The sequence below is a fragment of the Carcharhinus amblyrhynchos genome, chromosome 6 (genome assembly GCF_965287045.1).
Source record: "Carcharhinus amblyrhynchos chromosome 6, sCarAmb.v2.hapA, whole genome shotgun sequence".
Taxonomy (NCBI): domain Eukaryota; kingdom Metazoa; phylum Chordata; class Chondrichthyes; order Carcharhiniformes; family Carcharhinidae; genus Carcharhinus; species Carcharhinus amblyrhynchos.
The window spans coordinates 14,486,255-14,513,067 of NC_137329.1; the positions used below are offsets into that span (position 1 = coordinate 14,486,255).

At 44.2% G+C, this 26,813-nt stretch overlaps 2 protein-coding genes across 3 annotated transcripts in view; both read left to right on the plus strand.

Annotated features, from left to right (window-relative positions):
* nadsyn1 (NAD synthetase 1) overlaps positions 1–16,784 on the plus strand; it is a 58,026-nt gene extending 41,242 nt beyond the window's left edge. The window contains exons 14-21 of the mRNA XM_080191545.1: positions 306–474; positions 1,425–1,560; positions 5,472–5,578; positions 9,774–9,905; positions 10,034–10,103; positions 11,713–11,841; positions 12,710–12,886; positions 16,494–16,784. Coding sequence (XP_080047671.1) covers positions 306–474; positions 1,425–1,560; positions 5,472–5,578; positions 9,774–9,905; positions 10,034–10,103; positions 11,713–11,841; positions 12,710–12,886; positions 16,494–16,556 — 983 coding nt within the window. The 3' untranslated portion in view covers positions 16,557–16,784. The remainder of the gene's footprint in view (positions 1–305; positions 475–1,424; positions 1,561–5,471; positions 5,579–9,773; positions 9,906–10,033; positions 10,104–11,712; positions 11,842–12,709; positions 12,887–16,493) is intronic.
* An 8,837-nt stretch (positions 16,785–25,621) lies between these two features.
* The window catches only part of tpcn2 (two pore segment channel 2), a 51,182-nt gene continuing 49,990 nt past the window's right edge, over positions 25,622–26,813 (plus strand). The window contains exons 1-2 of one of the 2 annotated variants that reach the window (XM_080189930.1): positions 25,622–25,791; positions 25,949–26,110. In XM_080189930.1, coding sequence (XP_080046056.1) covers positions 25,966–26,110 — 145 coding nt within the window. In that variant the 5' untranslated portion in view covers positions 25,622–25,791; positions 25,949–25,965. The remainder of the gene's footprint in view (positions 25,792–25,948; positions 26,111–26,813) is intronic. The other variant, XM_080189931.1, reaches the window with a different exon arrangement.

Genomic DNA, 26,813 nt, shown 5'->3' on the forward strand with positions numbered 1-26,813 from the left:
CAATCCTTTGTAGTTTCTCGAGGTTTACTGAAATGTAATCCAGGGTTGGGGAATAGTGTGTGAAATGGGATGTTAAATAATCGGAGACCATGTTTTTAAAATGTTTCTTCAGTCTGTGCCCAATACATTACGTTTATCGAAAAGGAAATGAGTTAGATTCTTGCAGCCTGTGAAGTTTGTCTTGAATTTGTTGCAAGTTAACTAGGAATAGGGTTCGAAAATTTATCAACTGTTTCCTGAAATTCCAAATCACTGACATTAATTAGTGTTGAATTTTCTCTGAAATTTCCATTCCGTTTGTTCAGATGAGCAGGTGATAGCAGACGTCCAGAGGATAGTGAATGACCCCGGTTACATCCCCAAAGATCCACGGGAATTTTGCCGCCGCATCTTCATCACTTGTTACATGGCGAGTGAGAACTCTTCGAGAGACACTTGCAACCGGGCCAAAGAACTGGCGGAGCAAATAGGCAGGTGAGGAATTAGCGGAAGCAGAGAATGTGCATGTTTAATGTGCCTTAATCATCCTTCTCTCCAGAGCTTTGAAATGTGTACAGTGGTTTCCTAGACAATGAACTGATTCAGTGTCATAGAATCCATACAGTACAGATGGAGGCCATTCAGCCCATCAAGTCTGTGGCCTAAGTAAGCGAGCATGGCCTAAGTAAGCGAGCACAGACTGTTCTGACAATTGGAATAAAAAAAATCAAGAGTAAAGTTATTTATAACGTGTTAAAAGTAACTGACATCAAGACGTTAGAGTTCTCTTGAGTAACAGCAATCTAACGGCACTTAGTCGACTCCTTACACAAACTGCGCTAGACATCGTACATCCAGTGCAAGGTCTTTAATTATTTGTGCACAAGGAGAACTCTCCACAGTCAACACGGGATGACAGGAGCAGTTCTGAGGTTACAGAGAAAAGCTCAGCAGTTATAATCAATGACAGAAAATCAGGAACAAGAGATTTTTTACATCTTTCATTGACATACATTCTTGCCAATTAAATCCTGGCCTTTCGCCCTTTCTCATTCGATTTAAAAAATTGACTTCTGCTAATCCTTCGTTTGCGTGGCATATCCTCATATCTTGCCTTTGGTATTTGTCACGGAAAAAATCTAGTCTTGTTCACCATCTCGTGAAGGCCGAGAAAGGAAAATGTTATGGGGGCCAATGAGGAAATAGCAGAGACTGGCCCCGTTTGAAGGTCAATCAGCCAATAAACATTTTGCACCGCTGTACAGAGAAGGCATGAATTTATAATTTGAACACTTTAAACTTCTGCACCATTTAATTTCCAAACTATGGAACTTCAATCTGAACTTTTTTGACTTCCACAAAGATACAATCTTGAGAGAAACTGTACCGTAGATTACTGATGAGCCTCGCATTATAGGCTATCTGAATATTAGTTTTCTTTGCAGTTATCACATCAACTTGAACATCGATCCGGCAGTGAAGGCTGTGATTGGGATTTTCAATTTGGTAACTGGCAAATCTCCACAGTTCTCGGTACACGGCGGCTGCAGAAGAGAGAACCTGGCACTGCAGAATGTGCAGGTACGTTAGCTACGTGGCTCATCTTAAAAGTTGCATTGGCTTTTGGACTCGGAATTTTAAGTTTCTCTCCAAGGATGCTGATTTGATTCGATTTATTCTTGTTACGTGTGTTGGGATACAGTGAAAATGATTTGTTTCTTGTGCGCTATGCAGACAAAGCATACTGTTCACAGAGTATGTAGGGGAGAAGGACAGGAGAGGGTGCAGAATATAGCGTTGCAGCTGCAGATAGGGTTTAGAGAAAGATCCCCTTGATAGGACCATTCAAAAGCCTGATGGCAGCAGGGAAGAAGCTGTTTTTGAGTTGGTTGGTAGCTGATCTTAGACCTTTGTATCTTTCTCTTGATGGAAGAAGTTGGAAGGGAGTATATCTGGGGTGCGTGGGTGTCCTTGATTATGCTGGCTGCTTTTCCGAGGCAGCGGGAAGTGTAGACAGAGTCAGTGGAATGGGAGGTTGGTTTGCGTGATGGATTGGGCTACATTCACTTTGTAGTTACTTGCGGTCTTGGTCAGAGCAGGAGCCGTATGGAGCTGCGATGCATCTGGATTGGTTGAATTTTTCCAGCATTTTCTGTTTCATTTCTGATGAAAGGTCACTGATCTGAAATGTTAACTTTTTTTTCTCCACGGGTGTTGCTGAGCATTTCCAATGTTTTTGTTTTTATTTGAGGTTTCCAGTCTGTGCAGTCTTCTGCTTTTATAACGTGACATTATTGAAGTGTGGTTTAAATAGAACTCTGTTCCTTCCTGAATCTGGTTGAGATTCACGTAGCCATTTCCCACTGTTGTTTGACTATACTGCAGTGTACACAATTGAAATGACCAGCCAGTGAATCATCAGCTAATGAATAGAAACAGTGCAGAAGGAGGCCATTCGGCCTGTTGAGTCGGCACTGATAACAATCCCATCCCTATCCCCACAACTCCAAACATTGACCCTGCTAATCCCTCCAATCTACACATTTGGGACACTTAAGATCAATTTATCATGGCCAATCAACTTAACCCGTACATCTTTGGACTGCGGGAGGAAACCCACGCAGACACGGGGAGAATGTGCAAACTCCACACAGACAGTGACCCAAGCCGGGAATTGAACCTAGGTCCCTGGAGCTGTGAGGCAGCAGTACTAACCACTGTGCCACCATGCCACCCATACTTGGTACTGTTAATTCAGCTCTTGTATTGTTGGCCTCACTAACCTCTCTCAGCTCATCCTCCGATACCAATGTCACACTCAGAGTTCAAGTAGGCCTATTTTGGAAATTGACAATGGGTGGAACTGAAGACATCCAACTTAACATCAAAGCTTTTAATAGGATCCTTCTGTCAGGAGCTGTGGGCATGTTAGTGAAAACACTGGCATAACAACTGTTCACCACAGCTAACACCATGCTGCCATGTTGTGGTGTGGTTTGAGAGCAGCTAGTCGAATTCAATTTCTCTCATGATTTCCCTTTTTTAATGCCTGTATGTATAAGCTGCGCAACCACTAGATTGAAGAGTGTCACATCTTATTGATCCCCACACAACTTTACGTTCTGAGCAATCAACTGGTAAGAGCTATTGGCGTGGCAAGTGTACTTATAGGTGGCATGGTGGCATAGTGGTTAGCATTGCTGTCTCACAGTTCTAGGGACCTGGGTTCAATTCCCAGCTTCGGTCACTGTCTGCGTGGAATATGCACATTCTCCCTGTGTCTGCGTGGGTTTCCTCTGTGGTGCTCTGGTTTCCTTCCACGCTCCAAAGATGTGCAGGTTAGATTGATTGGCCATGCTAAATTGCCCCTTAGTGTTCTGGGATGCGTAGGTTAGAGGGATTAGTGGGGTAAGTATGTGGGGTTACAGGATTAGGGCCTAGGATGGGATTGTTGTTGGTACAGCCTTGATGGGCTGGATGGCCTCCTCCTACTTTGCTGATGAAATGTGTCGTATGACTGACTGGCAAGTTAATGCGTCAGATGGTTTTATAGGTCCGAAGGTGTTTAACTACTCTCTCAAGAAGGGAGTTTTCTTGTTGCTAAGCTGTTAGCTGCCTTGTAATTTTGAGAGGTTGGGCTTTATATCAAATCACAGGAGTGCTGTGGCGCAAAAGGAGGCCATTCAGCTCATCATATCTCTACTGGCGCTCCAAATGAGCATTATGACCTAGTGCCGTTTCTCCTACCCTTTCCCTGAAACCTTGCACATTGTTTCTATTTAAATAATTACCTAATGCCTTCTTGAACGCCTTGATTGAACAAATGGTGCTCCTGGTTCCGAAATCATAGAATCCCTGCAGTGCTGAAGGAGGTCATTTGGCCCATCGAGCCTGCACTGACTCTCTGACAGAGTATTTTATTCAGGCCCTCTACCCCCGACCTATCCCTGTAATCCCACACATTTACCATGGCTGATCTCCCTAACCTACACATATTGGGACACTAAGGGACAATTTAGCATGGCTAAACCACCTAACCCGCGCATCTTTGGACTGTGGAAGGAAACCAGAGCACCCAGAGGAAACCCACACAGACATGGGGAGAATGTGCGGACTCCACACAGTCAGTGAACCAAAGCTGGAATCAAACCCAGGTCCCTGGCACTATGAGGCAGCAGTGCTAACTGCTGTGTGGTAAATGAGGGTTTTAGTTTTAAATGTCCAGCTATGCTGTTTGGTAAGAATGTTTTCAGAAGGCGTTTGACAAGGTACCTCACAAGAGGTTATTGCAGAAGGTCAGGGGGCATGGAGTTGGGGGTAGGGTGTTAGCGTGGATAGAGGACTGGTTGTCAAATAGGAGGCAGAGAGTGGGGGTCAATGGGTGCTATTCGGATTGGCGGATGGTGACTAGTGGAGTGCCTCAGGGGTTGGTGCTGGGGCCTCAGCTATTTACCATTTATATAGATGATCTGGAGGAGGGAACCGAGTGTAGGGTGTCGAAATTTGCTGATGACACCAAGATTGGTGGAACGGCAAATTGTGCGGAGGGTGTGGAGAGTCTACAGAAGGATCTAGATAGGCTGGGCGAATGGGCCAGGAAATGGCAAATGGAATTTAATGTTGGCAAGTGCGAGGTGGTCCACTTTGGTAGGAATAATAGCAGGAAGGATTATTACTTGCGTGGAGAAAAACTGCAGCAGGCGACGGTGCAGAGGGACCTCGGGGTCCTTGTGCATGAGTCGCAAAAACCCAGCTTGCAGGTGCAGCAGGTGGTCAGGAAGGCGAATGGGATGCTGGCCTTCATCGCGAGGGGGATTGAATATAAAAGTAGGGAGGTCTTGCTGCGGCTGTATAGGGCATTGGTGAGGCCGCAGCTGGAGTACTGTGTGCAGTTTTGGTCGCCGTACTTACGCAAGGATATTTTGGCCTTGGAGGGAGTGCAGAGGAGGTTTACTAGGATGATGCCAGAGTTCAGGGGGTTGAGCTATGAGGAGAGGCTGAATAAATTAGGCTTGTACTCGTTAGAGTTTAGAAGAATGAGGGGAGATCTCATTGAGACGTATAAGATGATGAATGGGATGGATAGGATAGAGGTGGAGAGACTCTTCCCGCTCAGAAAGAATAGTAGGACTAGGGGGCACAGCCTCAAGATAAAGGGGGGGTGGTTTAGAACGGAGTTGAGGAGGAACTTCTTCACTCAAAGGGTGGTGAATCTCTGGAATTCTCTGCCCGTTGAAGTGGTGGAGGCTGCCTCGCTAAATATTTTTAAGACGCGGGTTGATGGGTTTTTGATAAGAGAGGGGATTAAGGGTTATGGGGAGAGGGCGGGAATGTGGAACTGAGCCACGACAGATCAGCCATGATCTTATTGAATGGCGGGGCAGGCTTGAAGGGCTAGTTGGCCTACTCCTGCTCCTATTTCTTATGTTCTTATCTTATGAATAAAACTCCAGATGCTAGAATTGTCCTCTCTTGATGTTTCTCTTCTCAAGGCAAGAATCCGCATGGTCATTGCTTATCTCTTTGCACAACTGTGTTTATGGACTTCTGGAAAACCTGGTGGGTCTTTGGTCCTTGGATCAGCCAATGTAGATGAGAGGTGAGAATCATTTGTCTGTTTTTGAAAGTCCTATGTTTATTTGCAGTCTTTGATACTATTAATGGAGCTGATTTTCTTGGGATTCATGCTTCTTTTTAAAAAGACCCATTCCTCATTATTTCTCTGAGATTTTCCAGATGAAATTACAAGATGATAGCTTGATCAAGACTGCATTCATATAGCACCTTCGGCACTATGAGCTGCCTCAAATCATTCCAAAAGAGCATTATAAAATTAAATTTGACACCAAGTCACATAAGGGGATGCCGACTTTGGACTGGGGTGGGCATAATGAGAAGTCTCACAACACCATGTCAAAGTCCAGCAGGTTTAGTTGGAGTCCCATCTGATGAAGGAGCAGTGCTCCGAAAGCTCGTGATTCCAAATAATCCTGTTGGACTTTAACCTGGTGTGAGACTTCTTACTAAGGAGATATAGGGTAGATGACCAGATATTTTGTCAGAGTTAAGTTTTAAAGAGCATTTTAAACAGGTGGGAAGAAAGGCAAAGAACTTAAGGGAGGGTGTTGGGGTCACTTGGGCGTAGCAATGGTCTAATGGCATTGTCACTGGATTAGTGATCTACAGACCCAGAGTAATGCTCTGGGGACCTGGGTTCAAATCTCACCATGGCAGATGGTGAAATTTGAATTCAATTTTAAAAATCTAGAATTAAAAGTCTCATGATGACCGTGAAAACATTGCCGATTGTTGTAAAAACCCATCTGGCTCACTAATGTCCTTTAGGGAAGGAAATCTGCTGTCCTTATCTGGTCTGGCCTACATGTGACTCCAGATCCACAGCAATTCCCTCAGAGATGAGCAATAAATGTTAGCCCAGCCAGCGATCTCATGAAGGAATAAAGTTGCAGAGCTTGTAGCTAAGTGGCTGAAGGAATGCATTATGTATTTACATTAATTCTTATTAGCTTTTTTTAATTAGTTCATGGGATGTAGGCATCACTGGCTGGGCCAGCATTTATTGTCCATCCCCAGGGGCATTTTAAGAGTTAATCACATTACTGTGATTCTGGAGTCACATGTAGGCCAGACCAAGTCAGGACAGCAGATTTCCTTCCCTAAAGGACATTAATGAACCAGATGAGTTTTTATGACAATCAACAATGGTTTCATGGTCATCAGTAGGTTCTTAACTCCAGATTTTAATTGAATCCAAATTTCATCATTTGCCATAGTGGGCTTTGAAACCTGGTCCCCAGAACATTACCCTGGGTCTCTTATTACTAGTCCAATGACAATACCACCACACCACCAAATCACTGAATCAGCTCTAGTGAAACTCTTGCATTAATATATTCGCTGGAACATGATGTCATAAATCCTAGTGTGGGAAACAGCAAGAAAAGAAACAGCCATGTAAGAGGTCACACACTGTAGCCCTTGTTGTTTATAACCTCCATGCTTCCGAGTATCACATCTCCAGAACACTACAGTATGCTGCCAATGGTTAAAATTAAGGATGGACAAGGTACCTTAAGAACTCTAGGGTCTCTGTGGGCTGTAGGCCTAGAAGATGCTATGGATATAAAGAGGCCATGGAAGCCATATAAATCAGTGACTACATGGGGTGAATGTGACATGGTATAAGTTGCATCAGTTCTGAATAACCCTGATTAGGGGAAGGGGGGGTGGTCTCTGGAAAAGGGGGGTGCTCGTCAATCGGGGAAGGCTTTATGTGCTTTGGGGCCACGGAACTTGACCACTGTGGCCCCCAATGCACAATGCAGGAGCTCCTGGCCAGTTGGGTGGACCTTGAGCAGTGTGTGCCATCTCTGTGAAATCCTGCCCTTTTAGTGCAGATGTTGTGCAGTTTTGGTGAGTCAATTTGATGTCGTAATTGTGGGCAGTCTGGTTAGCCCTCACAGTGGCCAGGGAGAGGGATGGAATTGGTGGTCAGATAGAAAGGACAACCAAAATCGGGAGAGAAACAAGTGACAGCTACCAACTGTTCTCCACATGACTTTAAACTGCAGTGATAACTGAGCACAAACAATACTGAGCCCTGCCAGATCCAAATTCAAGATTTCTCATCCTGATTTGACTTCAGGATGACATGACAGCATTCTTTGCCATTTTCTGCTATCTGATTTTTTGGATTTTTGGCCTTCACCTTTTGACATTTTGAAAGTTACTTTCAGACAAACAAAATGATTTAAACCGAGGTTGTTTTCTGGCAACATAGGGAGTTAGAAAATAGGAGCCTCAGCCCCTCGAGTTTGCTCCGCCATTCAACTTGACCACAACTGATCTTCAACCTCAATCCCATTTTTCCACACTATCCTCATATCTCTTGATGTCTTGGGTCGCTGCTTGTGCGGAGTCTGCACGTTCTCCCCGTGTCTGCGTGGGTTTCCTCCGGGTGCTCTGGTTTCCTCCCACAGTCTGAAAGGTGTGCTGGTTAGGTGAATTGGCCATGCTAAATTCTCCCTCCGTGTACCCGAATAGGCGCCGGAGTGTGGCGACTGGGGGATTTTCACAGCAATTCCATTGCAGTGTTAACATAAGCTTAATTGCGACAATAATAAAATAAACCTTAAACTTAATCAATTGAAATTGGGCGGCACGGTAGCACAGTGGTTAGCACTGCTGCTTCACAGCTCCAGGGTCCTGCATTCGATTCTCTGCTCGGGTCACTGTCTGTGTGGAGTTTGCATATTCTCCTCGTGTCTGCGTGGGTTTCCTCTGGTGCTCCAGTTTCCTCCCACACTCCAAAGATGTGCGGGTTAGGTTGATTGGCCATGCTAATTGCCCCTTAGTGTCCAGGGATGCATAGGTTAGAGGGATTAGTAGGTATAATATGTAGGGATATGGGGTTGGGGCCTGAGTGGGATTGTGTTCGGTGTAGACTCGATGGGCTGAAGGGCCTCTTTCTGCACTGTAAGGTTCTATGATTTCTATGAAATCTGTTTTCAGTGTCCTCAATGACTGAGCTTTCACAGCTGTCTGGGATTAGTTTCATTGACCTCTGAGTGAGGAGATTCCTCTTCATCTCAGACCTAAACAGCCCAACTCTTATTTTGAGAATGTGCGCCCCTTGTTTCTAGGTTTTCCAGCCCAGGGGAAACATTCTTCCTTCATCTACCCTGTCAAGTCTTGTAAGAATTTGGTGTGTTTCAATGATATCATCTCTCATTGCTCTAAACCCTGAACAACAGATGTGAATAAGAGTCATTACTTAAGCACTTGAATAACTAATAAAATTAAACGGAATGTTAAAAATGCAAAGTGGCAGACTACTCAGTTAATCATTTTTGTGTCTAAAAGTCAGGTTAACTCCAACAGAAAATAGATACTGGAGAAGTGTTTGATAATGTTGGGATAAAACTGCCCATAACGGGATGATTTACAGGACAGTCGTGAATGCACATCAGTGGTCATGGGTTTGTGTGTCAACTGTGTTGGAATTAGTTGCTGAATCAGCTATGCTTGCAACAGATTTCCTTCTCTGTCAGACCACACATTGAAGCGCCTTCCTGCAACAAATCATTTCCTCTTGGCATTTCTCTTTTGTTTATGTTGGAGTTCAGACGAAGATGGGGGGGCGGATCTCATAGAGACTTATAAAATTCTAACAGGACTAGACCGGGTAGATGGAGGGAGGATATTCCTGGTGGTGGGGGAGTCCAGAACCAGGGGTCACAGTCTGAGGATTTGGAGTAAACCATTTAGGACGGATCTGAGGAGACATTTCTTCACCCCAAAGCATGGTGAACCTCTGGAATTCATTCCCGCAGGAAGTAATTGATGCCAAAACATTGAATTTATTCAACAGGCAGCTGGGTATGTCACTTGGGGCGAATGGGATCAAAGGTTATGGGGGAAAAGCAGGATTAGGCTATCGAATTGGATGATCAGCCATGATCATAATGAATGGTGGAGCAGATTGAAGGGCCAAATGGCCTCCTCCTGCTCCTATCTTTAAAAATAAATGGGGCAGAGAATAGTTGGCTCCCTGGACCACTGCGGAAACGAATCTTTGCGTGCTGAGTGCTAAACTAACTTAGGCATGGAAATCGAGAACCTGTTTGGCTCAGAAATCTTCCTGTCAGTTCACCAGAGGCTGCGTGGTGGGTCAGGGCCCTTAAGCAGTTCACGTCCCCGATGAAGGAATGGTTCTGAATTTGACATTGCCTTGGTGACGGATTTCCTAACCCAAGAAACCTGATTTGTTTCAGCCTTCGAGGATACCTGACCAAATACGATTGCTCCAGTGCAGATATAAATCCAATCGGCGGCATCAGTAAGACCGATTTGAGGAGCTTCATACAGTACTGCATTGAAAACTTCCAGCTCACAGCTCTCCGAAGGTAGGTTTGTGTTGCAAGAGCATTGTTTCAGTCTATATTGGGACTCTGGGCTGAATGGTGGCCTCCTGTGGTGAAAAAGTACCTGGCTTCTTGCACTCCTGTTTAATATTGTGTTGCTTTATTTGCAGCATTATGTCGGCTCCCCCAACTGCTGAGTTAGAGCCGCTTTCGGAAGGACAAACTTCTCAAGCTGATGAGGTACTTGGTGCTAGTTTTCATTGGATAACATCTAACTTGTTGGATCATCTGTTTTGATAATTGCTGAAGAAAATAAGAGGAGTGTGACCGCCCAGACCAGAGAAAGTGTAAATGGTTCAGGAACTGTAGGATAATACATCGCGGCAGGTGGCCATTTGGCCCATTGTGTCATGCTGACTATCTAATGAGCTCCAATTCTACCTTTCTCCATAGCCCTACAGATTGTTTCCCTTTCACAAAATTCTCTAAATCTGTTTAGAAAGTTGCAACTGAATCCACTTCCACCAGTCTTTCAGGCAGTGCATTCCAGATCATCGCAACCTGCGATAGAATCACCATTTTGCCTTAGCTTGTTTGGCCAGTTCCTTAAATCTGTTTCTTCTGGTTGCTTGCCCTTAGGGTTGGCACTGTGGTGAGCACTGCTGCCTCGCAACGCCAGGGATCTGGGTTCAATTCCCGGCTTGGGTCACTGTCTGTGAGGAGTCTGCACACTCTCCCTGTGTCCTCATGGGTTTCCTCCGGGTGCTCCGGTTTCCATGCACAGTCCGAAAGACGTGCTGGTTAGATACATTGGCCGTGCTAAATTCTCCATCAGTGTATTTGAACAGGTGCCAGAGTGTGGCAACTAGGCAATTTTCACAGTAACATCATTGCAGTATTAATAGAAGCCTACTTGTGACACTGATAAATAAACTTTAAAACTTCTGCCATGGAAACCGTTTTCCCTTATTTACTCTATCAAAACCCTTCATGGTGTTTGTACATCTCTATCTCTTAACCTTCTCTGCTCGAAGGAGAACAATCCCAGTTTCTCTCATCTCTCCACATAACTGAAGTCATTTTATGTTGTCATTCTGGTAAATCTCCTCTGCCCCCTCTCTAAGGCCTTGACATCCTTGTAAAGTCTGGTTGCAATTGGATACCAGACTCCAGCTGGGACTAACCAGAGTTTTATAAAGATTTAGTATCACATAGAATCCCTACAGTGCAGGAGGAGGCCATTTGACCCATCAAGCTTGCATCGACAACAATCCCATCCATGCCCTATCCCCGTAACCCCATTTATTTACTCTCTAAACCCCTTGTCACTAAAGGACAATTTAGCATGGTCAATCCACCTACCCCGCACATCTTTGGAGTGTGGGAGGAAATTGGAGCACCCGGAAGAAACCCATGCAGACATGGGGAAAATGTGCAGTCTCTGCACGGCCACCGGAGGCCGGATTCGAACCTGGGTCCCTGGCACTGTGAGGTAGCAGTGCTAACCACTGTGCTGCCCCTTCCTTTACTTCCATGTATTGCACCCTGCATTTATTTATAAAGCCAAGAATCTTGCAGGCTTTTTAACAGCTTTCTCACCTTTCCCTACCACCTAGAAATGTATAGACACAATGGGTTGTGTGTGTACATGCTAGGCTTTAACTTAGTAAGCAATGTTACTGTATACGTAAGAGTTGGAATAAAATGTCTATTGTAGTTCTCAGCAGCATGTGGTTTGACCCATTGTGTTGCAATTATCATGCAGGACTGGTCCTGGATTTACTGGACCAGCTGGATTCTATTTCAGCATAATGCAAATGCTTCCTTACAACTTTTTATTTCTGCACAGGCGGATATGGGGATGACCTACGCGGAACTGTCTGTCTATGGGAAACTGCGGAAAATTGCAAAGTGTGGCCCTTACAGCATGTTCTGCAAACTAGTCTACATGTGGAAAAGTATCTGTACTCCTAGGCAGGTAATATAACAGTAACTCAATAAGCTTTCTGTTACAAGTAGTAGACACCCAGGAAATGTGTTAAAAAATGAAGTCTCTTCTTAATCCATCAAGATTTTTTAAATGTGGTTTGGTAGTGCTTATCACTAACAAATCATTTGTAGAATCATAAAATCCCTACAGTGCAGAAGGAAGCCATTTGGCCCATTGAGTCTGCACTGACCACAATCTCACCGAGGCACTATTCCTAAAACGCCACTTATTTACCCTGCTAACCCCTTGAAGCTAAGGGGCAATTTAGCATGGCCAATCAACCTAATCCGCACACCTTTGGAGTGTGGGAAGAAACCTGACTACCCGGAGGATACCCACGCAGAGATGAGGAGAATGTGCAGACTCCATACAGACAGTGATCTGAGGCCGGAATTGAACTGGTGACACTTTGAAGCAGCAGTACTAACCACTGTGCCACCCCTGTGTATATTAAGATGTTTGCAATTATCTTTTAGATTAATTTTCAGAATTGTTGCAAGATTTTTACTTATATGCTTCAATTTTGAGTTTGAAAAATGTGTGGAGGAATCAGTCTGTAACCTGTCTGAGGGTCTATATTACTCTTTATATATAGAATTAGATTGGGATCTTTTATATCTACATTTTACTTAAATTGGCTTGCTTTGAATTGCTACAAAATTAAGCTGAAAATATATTGTTTATTAACCAAATTAGTTCAGTTAACAGGATTTAATGGAACATGATTGAATGCAAAATGGTTTTCCTGACGAGCAGGAATCTATCCTCATATTATTGAATTGAGCTGAAACTTGAAAGAACATTTAACAGCATGACATGCAATTGAAGTGAACTTGTATTTCTGATTTGTGTCCAGGTGGCTGAGAAAGTGAAACATTTCTTCCAGACGTATTCAATTAACCGGCACAAGATGACGACATTGACTCCTGCGTACCACGCAGAAAACTATAGTCCTGATGACAATCGGTTTGATCTTCGACCTTTCCTGTATAATACTGCGTGGTCTTGGCAGTTCAAGTGTATAGATAACCAGGTGAGGCTTTGGGATCCAGTAGGCCCGAGACTTGTCTTGTATTTGCTTCAGCGCTTGGACCATTAGACATTACACATTGGTGTTGGAGAATTCCCCTTGCAGCTAACTTTAGTGATAATGTTTGGGAAGGTTGGGTGGCATGATGGCACAGTGGTTAGTACTGCTGCCTCACAGCTCCAGGGACCAGGGTTCGATTCCCCGCTTGGGTCACTGTCTGTGTTGAGTTTGCACGTTCTCCCTATGTCTGCGTGGGTTTCTTCCCGCAGTCCGAAAGACGTGCTGGTTAGGTGCATGCTAAATTCTCCCTCAATATACCCGTGCAGATGCCAAAGTGTGATGACTAGGGGAATTTCATAGTAACTTAATTGCAGTGTTAATGTAAGCCTACTTGTGACACTAATAAATAAGCTTAAGGTTTGCTCTTGACTATTACCACTAGATTTTTTGCACAGTAAATCTTCAAAAATAAGTTTCAAACTAATGCATAAAAGCATTGCAAATATATTGAAAGGAATCCTCTTTTTATGATATCAGTAAGAAATTCTGTCCTTAGATGTCAGTGAAAAAATACTGGAACTAATGAACATTTTGATTTAATTTGACTTATTATTGTCATGTATTAGCATACAGTGAAAATATTGTTTCTTGCACGTTACACAGACCAAGCATACCATTCAGAGAGAAGGAAAGGAGAGAGTGCAGAATGTAGTGTTACAGTCATATGTAGGGTGTAGAAAAAGGTCAACTTAATGCAAAGTAGGTCCATTCAAAAGTCTGATGGCAGCAAGGAAGAAGCTGTTCTTCAGTTGGTTGGTATATGACCTCAGACTTTTAAGTCTTTTTCTTGATGAAAGAAGATGGAAGAGAGAATGTCCAGAGTGCATGGCGTCCTTAATTATGTTGGCCGCTTTGCCGAGGCAGCAGGAAGTGTAGACAGAGTCAATGGATGAGAGGCTGGTTTGCATGATGGAATGAGCTACATTCACGACCTTTTGTAGTTTATTGCGGTCTTGGGCAGAGCAGGAGCCATACCAAGTTGTGATACAACCAGAAAGAATGCTTTCTGTGGTGCATCTGTAAAAGTTGGTGAGAGTCATAGTTGACATGCCAAATTTCCTTAGTCTTCTGAGAAAGTAGAAACGTTGATGGGCTTTCTTAACTGTAGTTGTTAGAGATAGCAAATGCATATGAATCAGACCTTATTCCTTCATGGAGATAGGGAAGCAAGATTTACCAGAATGGGGATTTCAGAGTGCAAATTTTACTGCTGCAGTTTTGCTATTATTGTAGTCTTGAGTCCTAGAGGCCATGTGCATTCGATGAACCAACACAGGTTAATTCTTCAACTTTTATTTCCCCCTTGCTACTAATGTTCAAGACTTTGAATCAGGTTGAGGGTATTCAACACACTGGGAAGCCTCGGATAAGTCAAAAAATTAGACCTTGTGGGGGGTAGGAAATTAGGAAATAATATGACACACACAAAGGTGATAGAAGCTTAGGTCAATGATAAATGTTGTATCTGAGACTAATAGATTTTAACGAATCAGAAATATTGAGGGATATACGGCAAGGGTGACATCTGATCATGTCCATATCAGCTCAGATCTCATCGAATATCAGAACATCACAAGTGGATGAATGTCCTACTCCTCTTTCTATGTTCCTTCAACATGTTCTCAGTTTTACATTGTTACAAAATGAAATGACATAAAAATGACACTGTAGCAAAAGAAAAAGTATTGGCAGCACAAATAAGGTAATAAAATAATTTTGGATAAGGCTCAATGATATAATGAGCTGAGATAAATTTCTTTCAGCTATTGGTATAATGCCATTATAGAACCACAAGGTGCTAAGGTGCAGATTTTGTTCATTTTAGTTGTTTATGAATGCTGGAGCCTGGTATCCAATGGTAACCACACTTTACAAGGATGCCAAGGCCTTAGAGAGGGGGCAGAGGAGATTTACCAGAATGACAACATGAAAGATTTCAGTTATGTGGAGAGACGAGAGAAACTGGGATTGTTCTCCTTAGATCAGAGGTTAAGAGATAGAGATGTACAAACATCATGAAGGTTTTTGATAGAGTAAATAAGGGAAAATGGAAGTTACTGTGAAAATCGCCTAGTTGCCACACAGGAACACCTGTTCGGGTACACTGAAGGAGAATTTAGCACGGCCAATGTACCTAACCATCACGTCTTTCAGATCATTGGAGGAGACCAGAGCTCCTGGAGGAAACCCACGCAGACACGGGGAGAACATGCAAAAGCTGTACCCATAGTGACCCAAGCCAGGAAACTGGGACCCTGGTGCTGTGAGGCAATGCTAACCACTGTGTCACCATGATTTCCTGATGCTGTCTGTGTAATGAGGGGAGACTGCATGTTGCAAGCTGGTCCACAGTGGTTGTAAGAAATTGGTGTCCAGTCACCTGGGTCCACACCTCACCTTCAAGCCAATGTTGAAACATTCTCCTGCATCAGGGCTATCCTTCCTTTTCTCACACCTGTGTGTACCCATCAGTACCCATTTTTATTTGTTTTGAATTATATTAAGTTTTCAATATTCTAATTTCCTAATGTATAGATTCAACAAGTCACAGTGTAGACAAAGTTGGTGCACTAATCTTAAGGTCCTTAGGTGACTTCTTTCGATTAGTTTTTAAATTTCAAAACATTATTCTGCATTTATTTCACTTGGTATCCAAGTGTAATATCTGTTATTATTTTCTCCATGTACATTATGGTAAAAATATGACTCAATATTTATTGTTGATCTTTGAATGACCTTTGCAACGTAACTAACTTTCCTCTTTTCATTTTGCCTAATGCCATAACGCTAATTAAATTTTTATATCAGACGCATCATCTACCTGGCCACAAACCATTTATTCAAGTCTCAATCACTTGTGTCCCAAGTATAATGGGAATGCTGACCACTTGTAAAATCAGTGGCTACATCTGTCTCTGGTGTACTGCTTAACATTCCCAAAGAAAGTACTCCACCTTGCTTCCCCTAATGCTGCGATTCATCACAAATGTACAATCTCACCAGCTAACATGTCACTTGATCATTTCAAGCCAGAGTGGAGGCTGGAAACCTTACAACTTTTAAAAAAATATTTGGATGAGCACTTGAAATATTGTAACATGGTAAGGATATAGTTCAGGTGCAGGAAAATGGCGTTAGCGCTCCTTTAGTGGTAGATGGTGTCGGTGCAGACTCGATGGGTCGAAGAGCCTTTCCTGCGCTGTGTCGGCGGGATTTCCCGGCCTCGCTTGTCCCAAAATCCTGCCCCAGGTCAATGGACCTTTCAACGTTCTGCCCCTCACCTGCTCCGATTCCCGTTGCGGGTGAAAGGGTAAAATTCGTCCCAATGTCTGTACGGCCAGGATTTTCCGGCCACGTTCATCCCAAAACCATAAAATCCCTCCTAAGTTCAATGAACCTTCCAGGAAAATTCCCCCTTATATCCTTATGAATAAATTTGGTCTAGATGGATATAAAATATGGATATTTTAACCGTGTGTGTTTGAAGTGCCTTTATCTTTCGGTTATGAAAGTTCTTCACGTGTCATTTCGATTTTCTCCCCTCTTCGAGGTCTCAAAGCTCGAAAGCAGCCAAGAAGATCATGCTGACAGTGTTTGTAACGAGCTGGATTGAGCGCCACTACCTCAGTGTTGGGAACAGCTGCTGGCGGTGAATGGAGGCCACTGTAGTGTCCACAGACTTAAACTATTACAAACTTATCACTGAAACTGCAGCAACAAAACCTGACGGCTCTGTTGATAATCAGTTTCCTTATTGTGCAATAATCGTAATTTTCAAAGACGTCCACAACAACAACTGTAACGTGTATTTAAACACAGTAAGACATGCCATGGTGCTTTACAGGAGTGTTATAAAACTAAACTTGACACTGAACTAAAGGAGGAGATAATAAGACGGGTGAACAAATGTTTGGTTAAAGAGTTGGGTTTAAGCCATAATTAAAAAGAGGGATGGAAAACTGAAGACTTATCTTTGCAGCTACTCCATAAATGAGAGAATAGTACAGATTTCAGTAGTCCAAGGCTAAATCTGAAAACACCAATGAATGTAAATCAATGTGGCTGTAAAGTAGAAAAATGTTGCTTTTCAATGTATTAATCTCATTACTGTGAGACTTCACAATCTCTAATGCTTTGTCTAAGAACCTTACCCTCACTCGCAATTAAATTGCAGCTCTTATGCACAAATAGCATCAGAGGTGAGACTAAAATGGCACATGGTCAATTGGATGTGACACTTGTCATCAATGCTATTAGCTCGGGACTGAACAAGGACCTTTCACTGAAAGATAAAGGGTTGTGAATGAAGCCCAGTCCATCACGCAAACCAAGCTCCCATCCATTGACTCTGTCAGCACCTCTGTGCTTTGGAAAAGCAGCCAGCCTAATCAAGGACCCCACACGCCCCGAACATACTCTCTTCCACCTTCTTCCGACGGGAAAAAGATACAAAAATCTGAGGTCACGTACCAAACGACTCAAGAGCAACTTCTTCCCTGCTGCCGTCAGACTTCTGAATGGACCTACCTCGCACTAATTTGATTTTTCTCTACGCCCTAGCTATGACTGCCATGATTTGGAGATGCCAGCATTGGACTGGGGTGGGCACAGTTAGAAGTCTCATAACACCAGGTTAAAGTCCAACAGGTTCATTTGGAATCGTGAGCTTTTGAAGCGCTACTCCTTCATCAGATGATGAAGGAGCAGTGCTCCGAAAGCTCATAGTTCCAAATAAACCTGTTGTACTTTAAGCTGGTGTTGCGAGACATCTTACTAGTTATGACTGTAACACTATATTCCGCACTCTCTCCTTCTCTATGCTTTGAGTAGCACGCAAGAAAAAATACTTTTCACTGTACACTAATACATGTAACAATAAATCAAATCAACCAGTGGCTGTTGCTTATCACCTCTATGCCTGCTCATAATGAATCCATGTAGAATGGCAGTTGAGAATAACAAAGGGATAGAATATACCCTGGATGCAGGACTTCAATGTCCATCAGTGGGTCAAGTGAAGAGTGTAGGAGGGCACACCAGGAGTGGTACCTAAAAAGAAGGAGTCATCCTGGTGAAGGTACAACTCTGGACTGGTTGCATGCCAAATGGCATAAACAGCAAGTGACAAGTGATTCCACAACCAATGGATGAGATTTAAGCTCTTCAGTCTTGCCACGTTGTGAGTGATGGTGGACAGTTAAACAACTTGCCGGAGGAAAAGGCTCCTCAAATATCCCCATTCTCAGTGATGAAGAAGCCCAGCAAATTGGTGGAAAAGATAAGGCTAAAGCAATAATCTTCAGCCAGCAATGCCGAATGGGTAATCCATCCTGGCCTCCTCTGGAGAGAACCATCATCGTAAATGCCAGCCTTCAACGAAATAGATTGTTCTACATTTTATCAAGAAATGACTGAAAGCACTGGATGCTGCATACTCACCCTGACAATATTCCGGAAATAGTACTGAAGACTTTTGCCCCAGACTTGCCGTGCTGCTAGCCAAGCTGTTCCAATACAGCTACAATGCTGGTGTCTACCCGGCAATGTGGAAAATTGCCCAGGTATGTCCTGTACACAAGAAACAAGACAAATCCAACTAATCTGGCTACATTTGACCATTAGTAAAGAGTTGGAAAGGATCATCAATAGCGCTGTCAAGCGGTACTTGCTTAGCAATAACCAGTTCACTGGCATTTAGTTTGGGTTCCACCAGGGCCACTCAGCTCCTCCCCTCATTACATGGCCAAACGAGCTGGATTCCAGAGGTCACAGTGATTCCCGTTAACATAAAACCAAATTTTGACTGAGTGTGGCATCATGGAGCCCTAGCAAAATGAATCAATGGCAATTAGGTGGAAAACTCATTTTGGAGTCATACCTAATATAAAGGAAGATGGCGGTGATGGTTTTGCAATCGTTATCTGTAACCCCCACGACTTGCCTGGGCTTACAAAATCTCACTAACTGTGCTGCCTGGAGACAATACACATCTCTTTAACCTGTACTTAACCCTCTCTCCACTCACCTTGTCTGTACCTTTAAGACTTGATTACCTGTAAAGACTCACATGCCAACCATTATTTTGTAAATTGAATTTGTGTCTTTATATGCCCTGTTTGTGAACAGAACTCCCACTTACCTGACGAAGGAGTAGCGCTCCGAAAGCTAGTGGCTTTTGCTACCAGTAAACCTGTTGGACTTTAAGAAGTCTCAGAAGACCAAGTTACTGTGTTTACCTCAGTCCAATGCTGGCATCTCCACATCTTGGAGATATATTGCCATTCCTTTACTGTTGCTGGATCAAAACCCTGGAAGTCCTTCTCTATCAGCACTGTGGGTGTACCTACATCACATGGACTGATCGCAGCTCACCACCATCTTTGTAAGGGCAACTGGGGCCAGGCAATAAGTGCTAGCCTACACCATGACTCGTAGATACTATGAATGGATAAAAGAAAATAGTCAAGAGAAGCTTAGTTATATTGCCACTGACTGAACTGGCCAAGTTATGAAGGTTGTGGTTGTCAAATTGGCCTTATGGAAGGAGTTTAGAAAATCAATGCGATGGATTGTCCTGCTTGTCCTTGGTCTCAGCTATTTAACAGATGCAGCTGTCTGCATTAGTTGGAGTGATCTTGTGGAAGCAAGTCCTGTTCTTACACTGAGGATTTTGCCCATTATGTCCTATGGCACTAGTGGCGTGAAACAAAGAATAGATGAGTAGCAGCTCAAAACTGGGCATCCATGAGGTCCTGCAAGCTATGGGCAGCAAATGAATTCAACCACAATCCCTAACCTTGATATATTCCTCACACCATTAAGCCAGATGACAAACCTGAGTTCAGTCATGAGTGTAGGGAAGACCAATAGATGTAACAGCACAATTAATCCATTCAGCCCATTGAGTCTGCTCTGCCATTCAATCATGGCTGATAAGATTCTCAACCCCATTCTCCTGCCTTTCCCTGTAACCCTTAATTCCCTTCCCAATCAAGAACCTATTTATGATGGCTAGTCCAGTTCAGTTGATGGTCAATGGTCACTCCCAGGATGTTGATAGTGGGGGCTTTAGCAATGGTCATGCTATTGAATGTTAAGAGGCGATGGTTAGGGTCTCTTGTTGGAGATGGTCATTGCCTGGTACTTGTGTTGCACACCAGTCAGGCCAAGTCCAGGTCTTGCTGCATTTGGACATTGGCTGCTTTAGATAAAACAAAAATCAATAAATTAAAAACCAAAAATGAAGCGGGGGGGGTGGGGGGGGTGGGGGGGGGGGGGTGCAGTGCTAGCCCCTGGTAGGGCACTGTGTAGATTAAAACTTCAAAAGGAAGCTTACAAAATCAAATTACAATATCATTCCTTGGGTGATGTTACACCCTCTCAGAACCCACCGACTATGGAAAGGTCCCTTATTTACAGTGCTCAAAGGCAAGCAAACCCATCAGCTGTTTAACAATATAACTGACAACATTAGCAATGAATTTGACATGTGTGTCATGACCCAAGAACATCTCACAGCACTTTATGGCCAATTAAATAATTTTGACATTGTCATTCTTAAACGTGGCAGCTTTTCTTGGATTAGTATTCCTCTGAGAGAATGTTGCCTTTTTTTGAAGATGCTATTCTTTGAATCCGAAATTAATTCAAAGCCTGTATCCCTGATCCATTGGTCATTTCAGATCCATGGCACTACCTAGGAACTTCAAATCATTCTGCCTTCAACCAATACCAAAGACAAATTTCTTACAAATCTCATTGCTGTTAGTGGGAACCTTTCTGTCTAACATTCCTATTGCATTAACCTCTGGAACAAGCCTTTGCATTTGGAATTAATTCATTGACTGAAGCAATGGAGAATATTTCTGAAAGGTGTGGTATGACCCAGTGAGAAAAGTGAACCGGCTCCCCTCTATTCAAACATCTCCTTGGTCACCACAAAAATTCAAGTTTCTTCTTCCTTTTCAAATCTAAATGTATTTAAATATGTCAGCTGTGAGATTTTCTTGAACCAAAGAAAAAATAAATTTATCAATCACCAAACCCGGAGGAAACAATAAGATTCAGAAATAAAGGAGGTTAAGAGTTCAATTTTTTTTAAAAAAATTAAAAGAATATATAGCTAAGTATCATAGAGAGGTTTAGAGGTTTACAGCATGGAAACAGGCCCTTTGGCCCAATTTGTCCATGCCGCCTTTTTTTTAAATCCCTAAGCCTGCATTTCACCTATATCCCTCTATAATGCTTTTTAAAAGATAAAATTGTACCTGCCTCTGCTACTACCTCTGGCAGTTTGTTCCAGACACTCACCACCCTATGTGTTAAAAAATTGCTCCTCTGGACACTTTTTTGTCACCTTAAACCTATGTCCTCTAGTTTCCCCTACTTTTGAGAAAAGATATTAACTATCTACCTTGTCTATGCCCCTCATTATTTTATAGACCTCTATGAGGTCACCCCTCAGCCTCCTATGCTCCAGAGAAAAAAGTCCCAGTCTATTCAGCCTCTCCTTATAGCTCAATCCATCAAGTCCTTGCTCTTGGGTGTAGATTATTAATATTCTGTCTGATTTGGAATTGCCAAATCCTGACGAAGGGGGTAACCTCGAAAGCTAGTGAGTTTACTATCAAATAAATCGGTTGGACTTGTGCCCGATTTGGAATTGCCAGTTTCATGGATGCAATCAATTGCAGAAGATGTTGCATTCATTACGAGATCTTGGTTTGCTGGTAGATTTCCTCGTAATACAAAATATCAGCCATGATTGAATGACAGAGCTGACTCGATGGGCCGAGTGGCCTAATTCTGCTCCTATGTCTTAGGGTCTTATAATGTTAGCTTCTGAATTAGTTAATACACTAGTTCCAAAAGAGAGAGGGAGAGAAAGAGAGCCCAGCTTTCAGCCTGTTTCCTCAACTGAGAAATCTCCATGTAATCTCATGACTGTGGTTCAGCCTGACCTGTGACACTTCACCCAGTGTGAATTTCCAAGGGTTTTTGAGTGGGTCTGTCTATGGCAGCCATTGTTTCAATGTCTAATATTTTGCATTTTAAATGTCCTTCCTTAGACGATGATGGATTTTGATAGGTCTCTGAATAATAGAACATGTCTTTCTCTTCACATTCCCTTGGGAGGGGTGACTTGTTTGTTTTTTTTCACCTTTACCTTGGAAGATGGCCTTGCATTCTTAGGTAGTTTGTTCTGTCTCATTTTAAATCACATCCCTTCCAGTCAGTTGCAAGTTAAAATGATATGTTCAAAAAAAAAAATTATTATTTACAAGGCAAGAAGATATGGAACTGTTGGAAATACACAACTGGCCTGTGCACAATTTAAGAGAAAAAAATTTGCACTACACTTTGGCTTCAGGTCACTTACCCAACAGGATGACCTGGATTCACCTTTACAAATATGATTGCTGTCCTGTACAGTTTCAGGATATCCCATTTTTAATTTAGCTTTCCAACATTTGGAGTTTCTTTTTATTTCTAAATTTCTTCAAGATATCATCAAACAGCTGTCTTAACCATTCCTAAAGTAAGTACAGGTTTTAAAAGTTATACGGTCTTGAAATGTTAAATCTATTTCTTTCTTCAACAATGCTAGCAAACCTGTTGAGTTTTTCCAGCATTTTCTCTTTTTTTTTATTTAAAAGTCTTGAATCTTACCACGATCAAGTCAAAGGCATGACGTGAAAATGATTGTCCTTTGCCTTCTTAAATGCCAAACTCCAGCATGAATCACTGCAGTAACAATGGAAAGTGCTGGAACAAATCAGAAATAGTCATTCTGAACTCAGAATGTTAACTGTTTCTCTCTCTGCAGATGCTGACAGACCTGCTGGGCTTTTCCTGCACTTTTTGTTGTCATTTCAGATCTTCAGCAGCTGCAGTATTTTGTTTGTTTTTTCAAAGGGAATTAAAATGATGGGTGTGGTAGCAGATTGCACTCCTTAGTTTGACTGGGCAGGCTGCCTAATATGGGGCATTTAAATGGGAAGTCTGCTAACTGTGGAGTACTGCAATGTGGAATTAGTCACAAGGCAACAAAGGTCAAACCCAAGATCAGATGCAATGACTTTTCTTGTCAGCTTGGATCATGCATATGTCTTTTGTCAGGACCATGAACTGGATTCAATTTGAGTTGGTGTTTGGAGATGGTTTCAAAGCTTGCCCAGTCCATTCTGCACATCAGAGCAATAGAATTCCTACAGAAAGAGGCCAATTAGCTGATCGTGTCTGCACCAACTCTCCAAACTATCCCTGTAATCCTGCATGTTTGTCAATGCTAATCCATCTAATCTACACATCATTGCACACTAAATGGCAATTTAGCGAGGCTAATCCCACTTAACCGGATCATCTTTGGACACTGGGAGGAAACTGGAGCACTGGGATCAGAGGTGAGCTGGCAAAGTAGATACCAAACTGGCTCGGTCAAAGAAGACAGAGGGTAGTAGTGGAAGGGTGTGTTTCTGAATGGAGGGCTGTGACAAAGTGGCGTTCCTCAGGGATCAGTGCTGGGACCTTTGCTGTTTGTAAGATATATAAATGATATGGAGGAAAATGTAACTGGTTTGATTAGTAAGTTTGTGGATGACACAACTGTTGGTGAATTTGCAGATAGCGATGAAGACCATCAGAGAATACAGCAGGATGTAGATTGGTTGGAGACTTGGATGGATAAATGGCAGATGGAGTTTAATCCTGTCAAATGTGAGGTAATGCATTTTGGAAGGTCTAACACATATAGGAAATATTCAGTCAATGGCAGAAGGGTATTGATAGGCAAAGGGATCTGGGTGTAAAAGTACACAGGTCATTGAAAGTGGCAATGCAGGTGGAGAGGATAGTCAAGAAGGCATACGGCATGTTTGCCTTCATCAGCCAGAGCATTGAGTTTACAAATTGGCAAATCATGTTGCAGCTTTATAGAACCTTAGTTAGCCTGCACTTGGAATAGAGTGTTCAATGATTTGGAGAGGGTACAAAAAAGATTCACCAGGATGTTGCCAGGCATGAAGGGCATTAGCTATGAGGAGAGGTTGGAGAAACTTGGTTTGTTCTCACTGGAGCAACGGAGGTTGAGGGGCGACCTGATAGAAATCTACAAGATTATGAGAGGCATGGACAGAGTGGGTAGTCAGAAGCTTTTTCCCAGGGTGGAAGAGTCAATTACTAGGGGACATAGGTTTAAAGTGCAAGGGGCAAGGTTTAAAGGAGATGTATAAGGCAGATTTTTTACACAGGCTGGTGGGTGCCTTCAAATTGCTGCCGGGGGAGGTAATGGAAAGGGATATGTAGTGACATTTAAGGGGCATCTTGACAAATACTTGAACAGGATGGAAAGAGAGGGATATTGTTCCTGGAAGTTAAGTCAGGCAGAATGGTTGGTGAACACTTGGAGGGCTAAAGAGCCTGTTCATGTGCTGTAATTTTCTTTGTTCATCTGGAGGAAACCCACACAGACATAGGGAGAAAGTGCAAACTCCATGCAAACAGTCACCCAAGGCCAGAATCAAACCCAGGTCTCTGGCACTGTGAAGCAGCAGTGCTATCCACTGTTCCACCAACTCAAGGACAGCTTCTTCCCTGCTGCCATCAGACTTTTGAATGGATCTGCTATACGTTAAGCTGATCTTTCTCTCCACCCTAGCTGTAACTATAATACTATATTCTAGAATCATAGAACACTACAGTGCAGAAAGAGGCCCCTTCAGCCCATCAAGTCTGCGCCAAACACAATCCCACCCAAGCCCTACCCCCATATTATACCCACTAATCCCTCTAACCTACGTATCCCTGGACACTAAGGGACAATTTCTTAGCATAACCAATCAACCTAACCCGCACATCTTTGGACTGTGGGACGAAACCGGAGTACCCGGAGGAAACCCACGCAAACACGAGGAGAATGTGCAAACTCCACACAGACAGTGACCCAAGCCGGGAATCGAACCCAGGACCCTGGAGCTGTGAAGCAGCAGTGCTAACCACTGTGCTACTGTGTCACCACTAAATTGCCATTTTGAGTGCAATGATGTGTAGATTAGATGGATTAGCTATGGCAAAGTTTGGCGTTAAACTTTTCTCAAGTTTTAATGCCGGAAATTAGCGCCAGGGATGAAATTCTGAAGGAAGAGGGTGCTGGGGCAAAACATAACATCCTACTCTATGAGTGTTATGTTTTGTCTGTATAGTGCACAAGGAGCAATACTTTTCACTGTATCCCAAGCCATGAGACAATAATAAATCACATCTAATCAATGCTGCCCTTTGTAACCTTAAGAAATAAAATTTAAAAATCAGTGCGGCTGGTTGGTTTGTTAAAGTTTTCTTTATAATAATTTCTGGAGCTTGCTCTTTGTGACCCTTTTAAAAGGAATGGACACATTTTGATGAGCTGGGTTTGGGCGCTGATGTGATGCTAATCATAATAATAATACTTTCTAATAATAATTACTGTGATGCCAATTACCATTTGACGAGTGAGCAATTCACCTGGGAGCAGGTAATGGGTTAGCTTTCCCCCAGGCCGCCACTGGGGGGCGCGGGCTGGGTGTTGTAGTCCAGACGGGCGGCGCGTCCCCTTGCGGAGCCGGGGAGGAACCTCCTCTGGGAACTACAACTCCCAGAAGGCCGTGGGCCGGTACGCGTGCGCGGTGGCGGCGGGGCAAGCACTGCGGCTTGAAATGCTAGCAGCTGAGTGCGGAGCAGGAAAAGTTTGGCGTTAAACTTTTCCCAAGTTTTAACGCCGGAAATTGGCGTCGGGGACGAAATTCTGAAGGAAGAGGGTGCTGGGGGAGAAAGTTAGTGCTGGTTTCATTTTCAATCTTATGAGCTTCGGGGTAAGTTGGAAAGTTCAGTAAGTTTGTAAAAACTTTGTAAAGTTTGGGTCCACTTGGAAAGTTGGTCTGAGTGAAGGGAATGGTTGGTGGATTATATTGCTGGCTGAAGATTGTCTCCTGTGGCCGCGGTAAGAGCTTTCTCTCCCTCTCTCCACAGCAACAACTCACCTCCTGATGGAGTCCGAGCCGCTCCTGGGGCGCCGAAGCTCCTCCTGGCACAACCTGGGCACCCAGGAGAGCCGCAAGTCCGACTCCTCGGGACCCCGCAGCAGCAGCAGCCGCAACAATAGCAGCAGCAGCTGCGGCAGCAGCCAGCTAGGTACAGGGAACAAGAGGAGGGCACACAGCACCCTGGGGGGTGCAGGAGAGGGAGGGGGGGACGGGGCTCTGGGGTGTGAAGGTGGGATGGGGAAGGGGGCTCCCCGCGGCGCGGGTTGGGTTGGGTGGGATGGGGAAGGGGGCTCCCCGTGGCGTGGGGTGGGTTGGGTTGGGTGGGTGGGACGGGGAAGGGGGCTCCCCGCGGCGTGGGTTGGGTTGGGTGGGACGGGGAAGGGGGCTCCCCGCGGCGTGGGTTGGGTTGGGTGGGACGGGGAAGGGGGCTCCCCGCGGCGTGGGTTGGGTTGGGTGGGACGGGGAAGGGGGCTCCCCGCGGCGTGGGTTGGGTTGGGTGGGACGGGGAAGGGGGCTCCCCGCGGCGTGGGTTGGGTTGGGTGGGACGGGGAAGGGGGCTCCCCGCGGCGTGGGTTGGGTTGGGTGGGACGGGGAAGGGGGCTCCCCGCGGCGTGGGTTGGGTTGGGTGGGACGGGGAAGGGGGCTCCCCGCGGCGTGGGTTGGGTTGGGTGGGACGGGGAAGGGGGCTCCCCGCGGCGTGGGTTGGGTTGGGTGGGACGGGGAAGGGGGCTCCCCGCGGCGTGGGTTGGGTTGGGTGGGACGGGGAAGGGGGCTCCCCGCGGCGTGGGTTGGGTTGGGTGGGACGGGGAAGGGGGCTCCCCGCGGCGTGGGTTGGGTTGGGTGGGACGGGG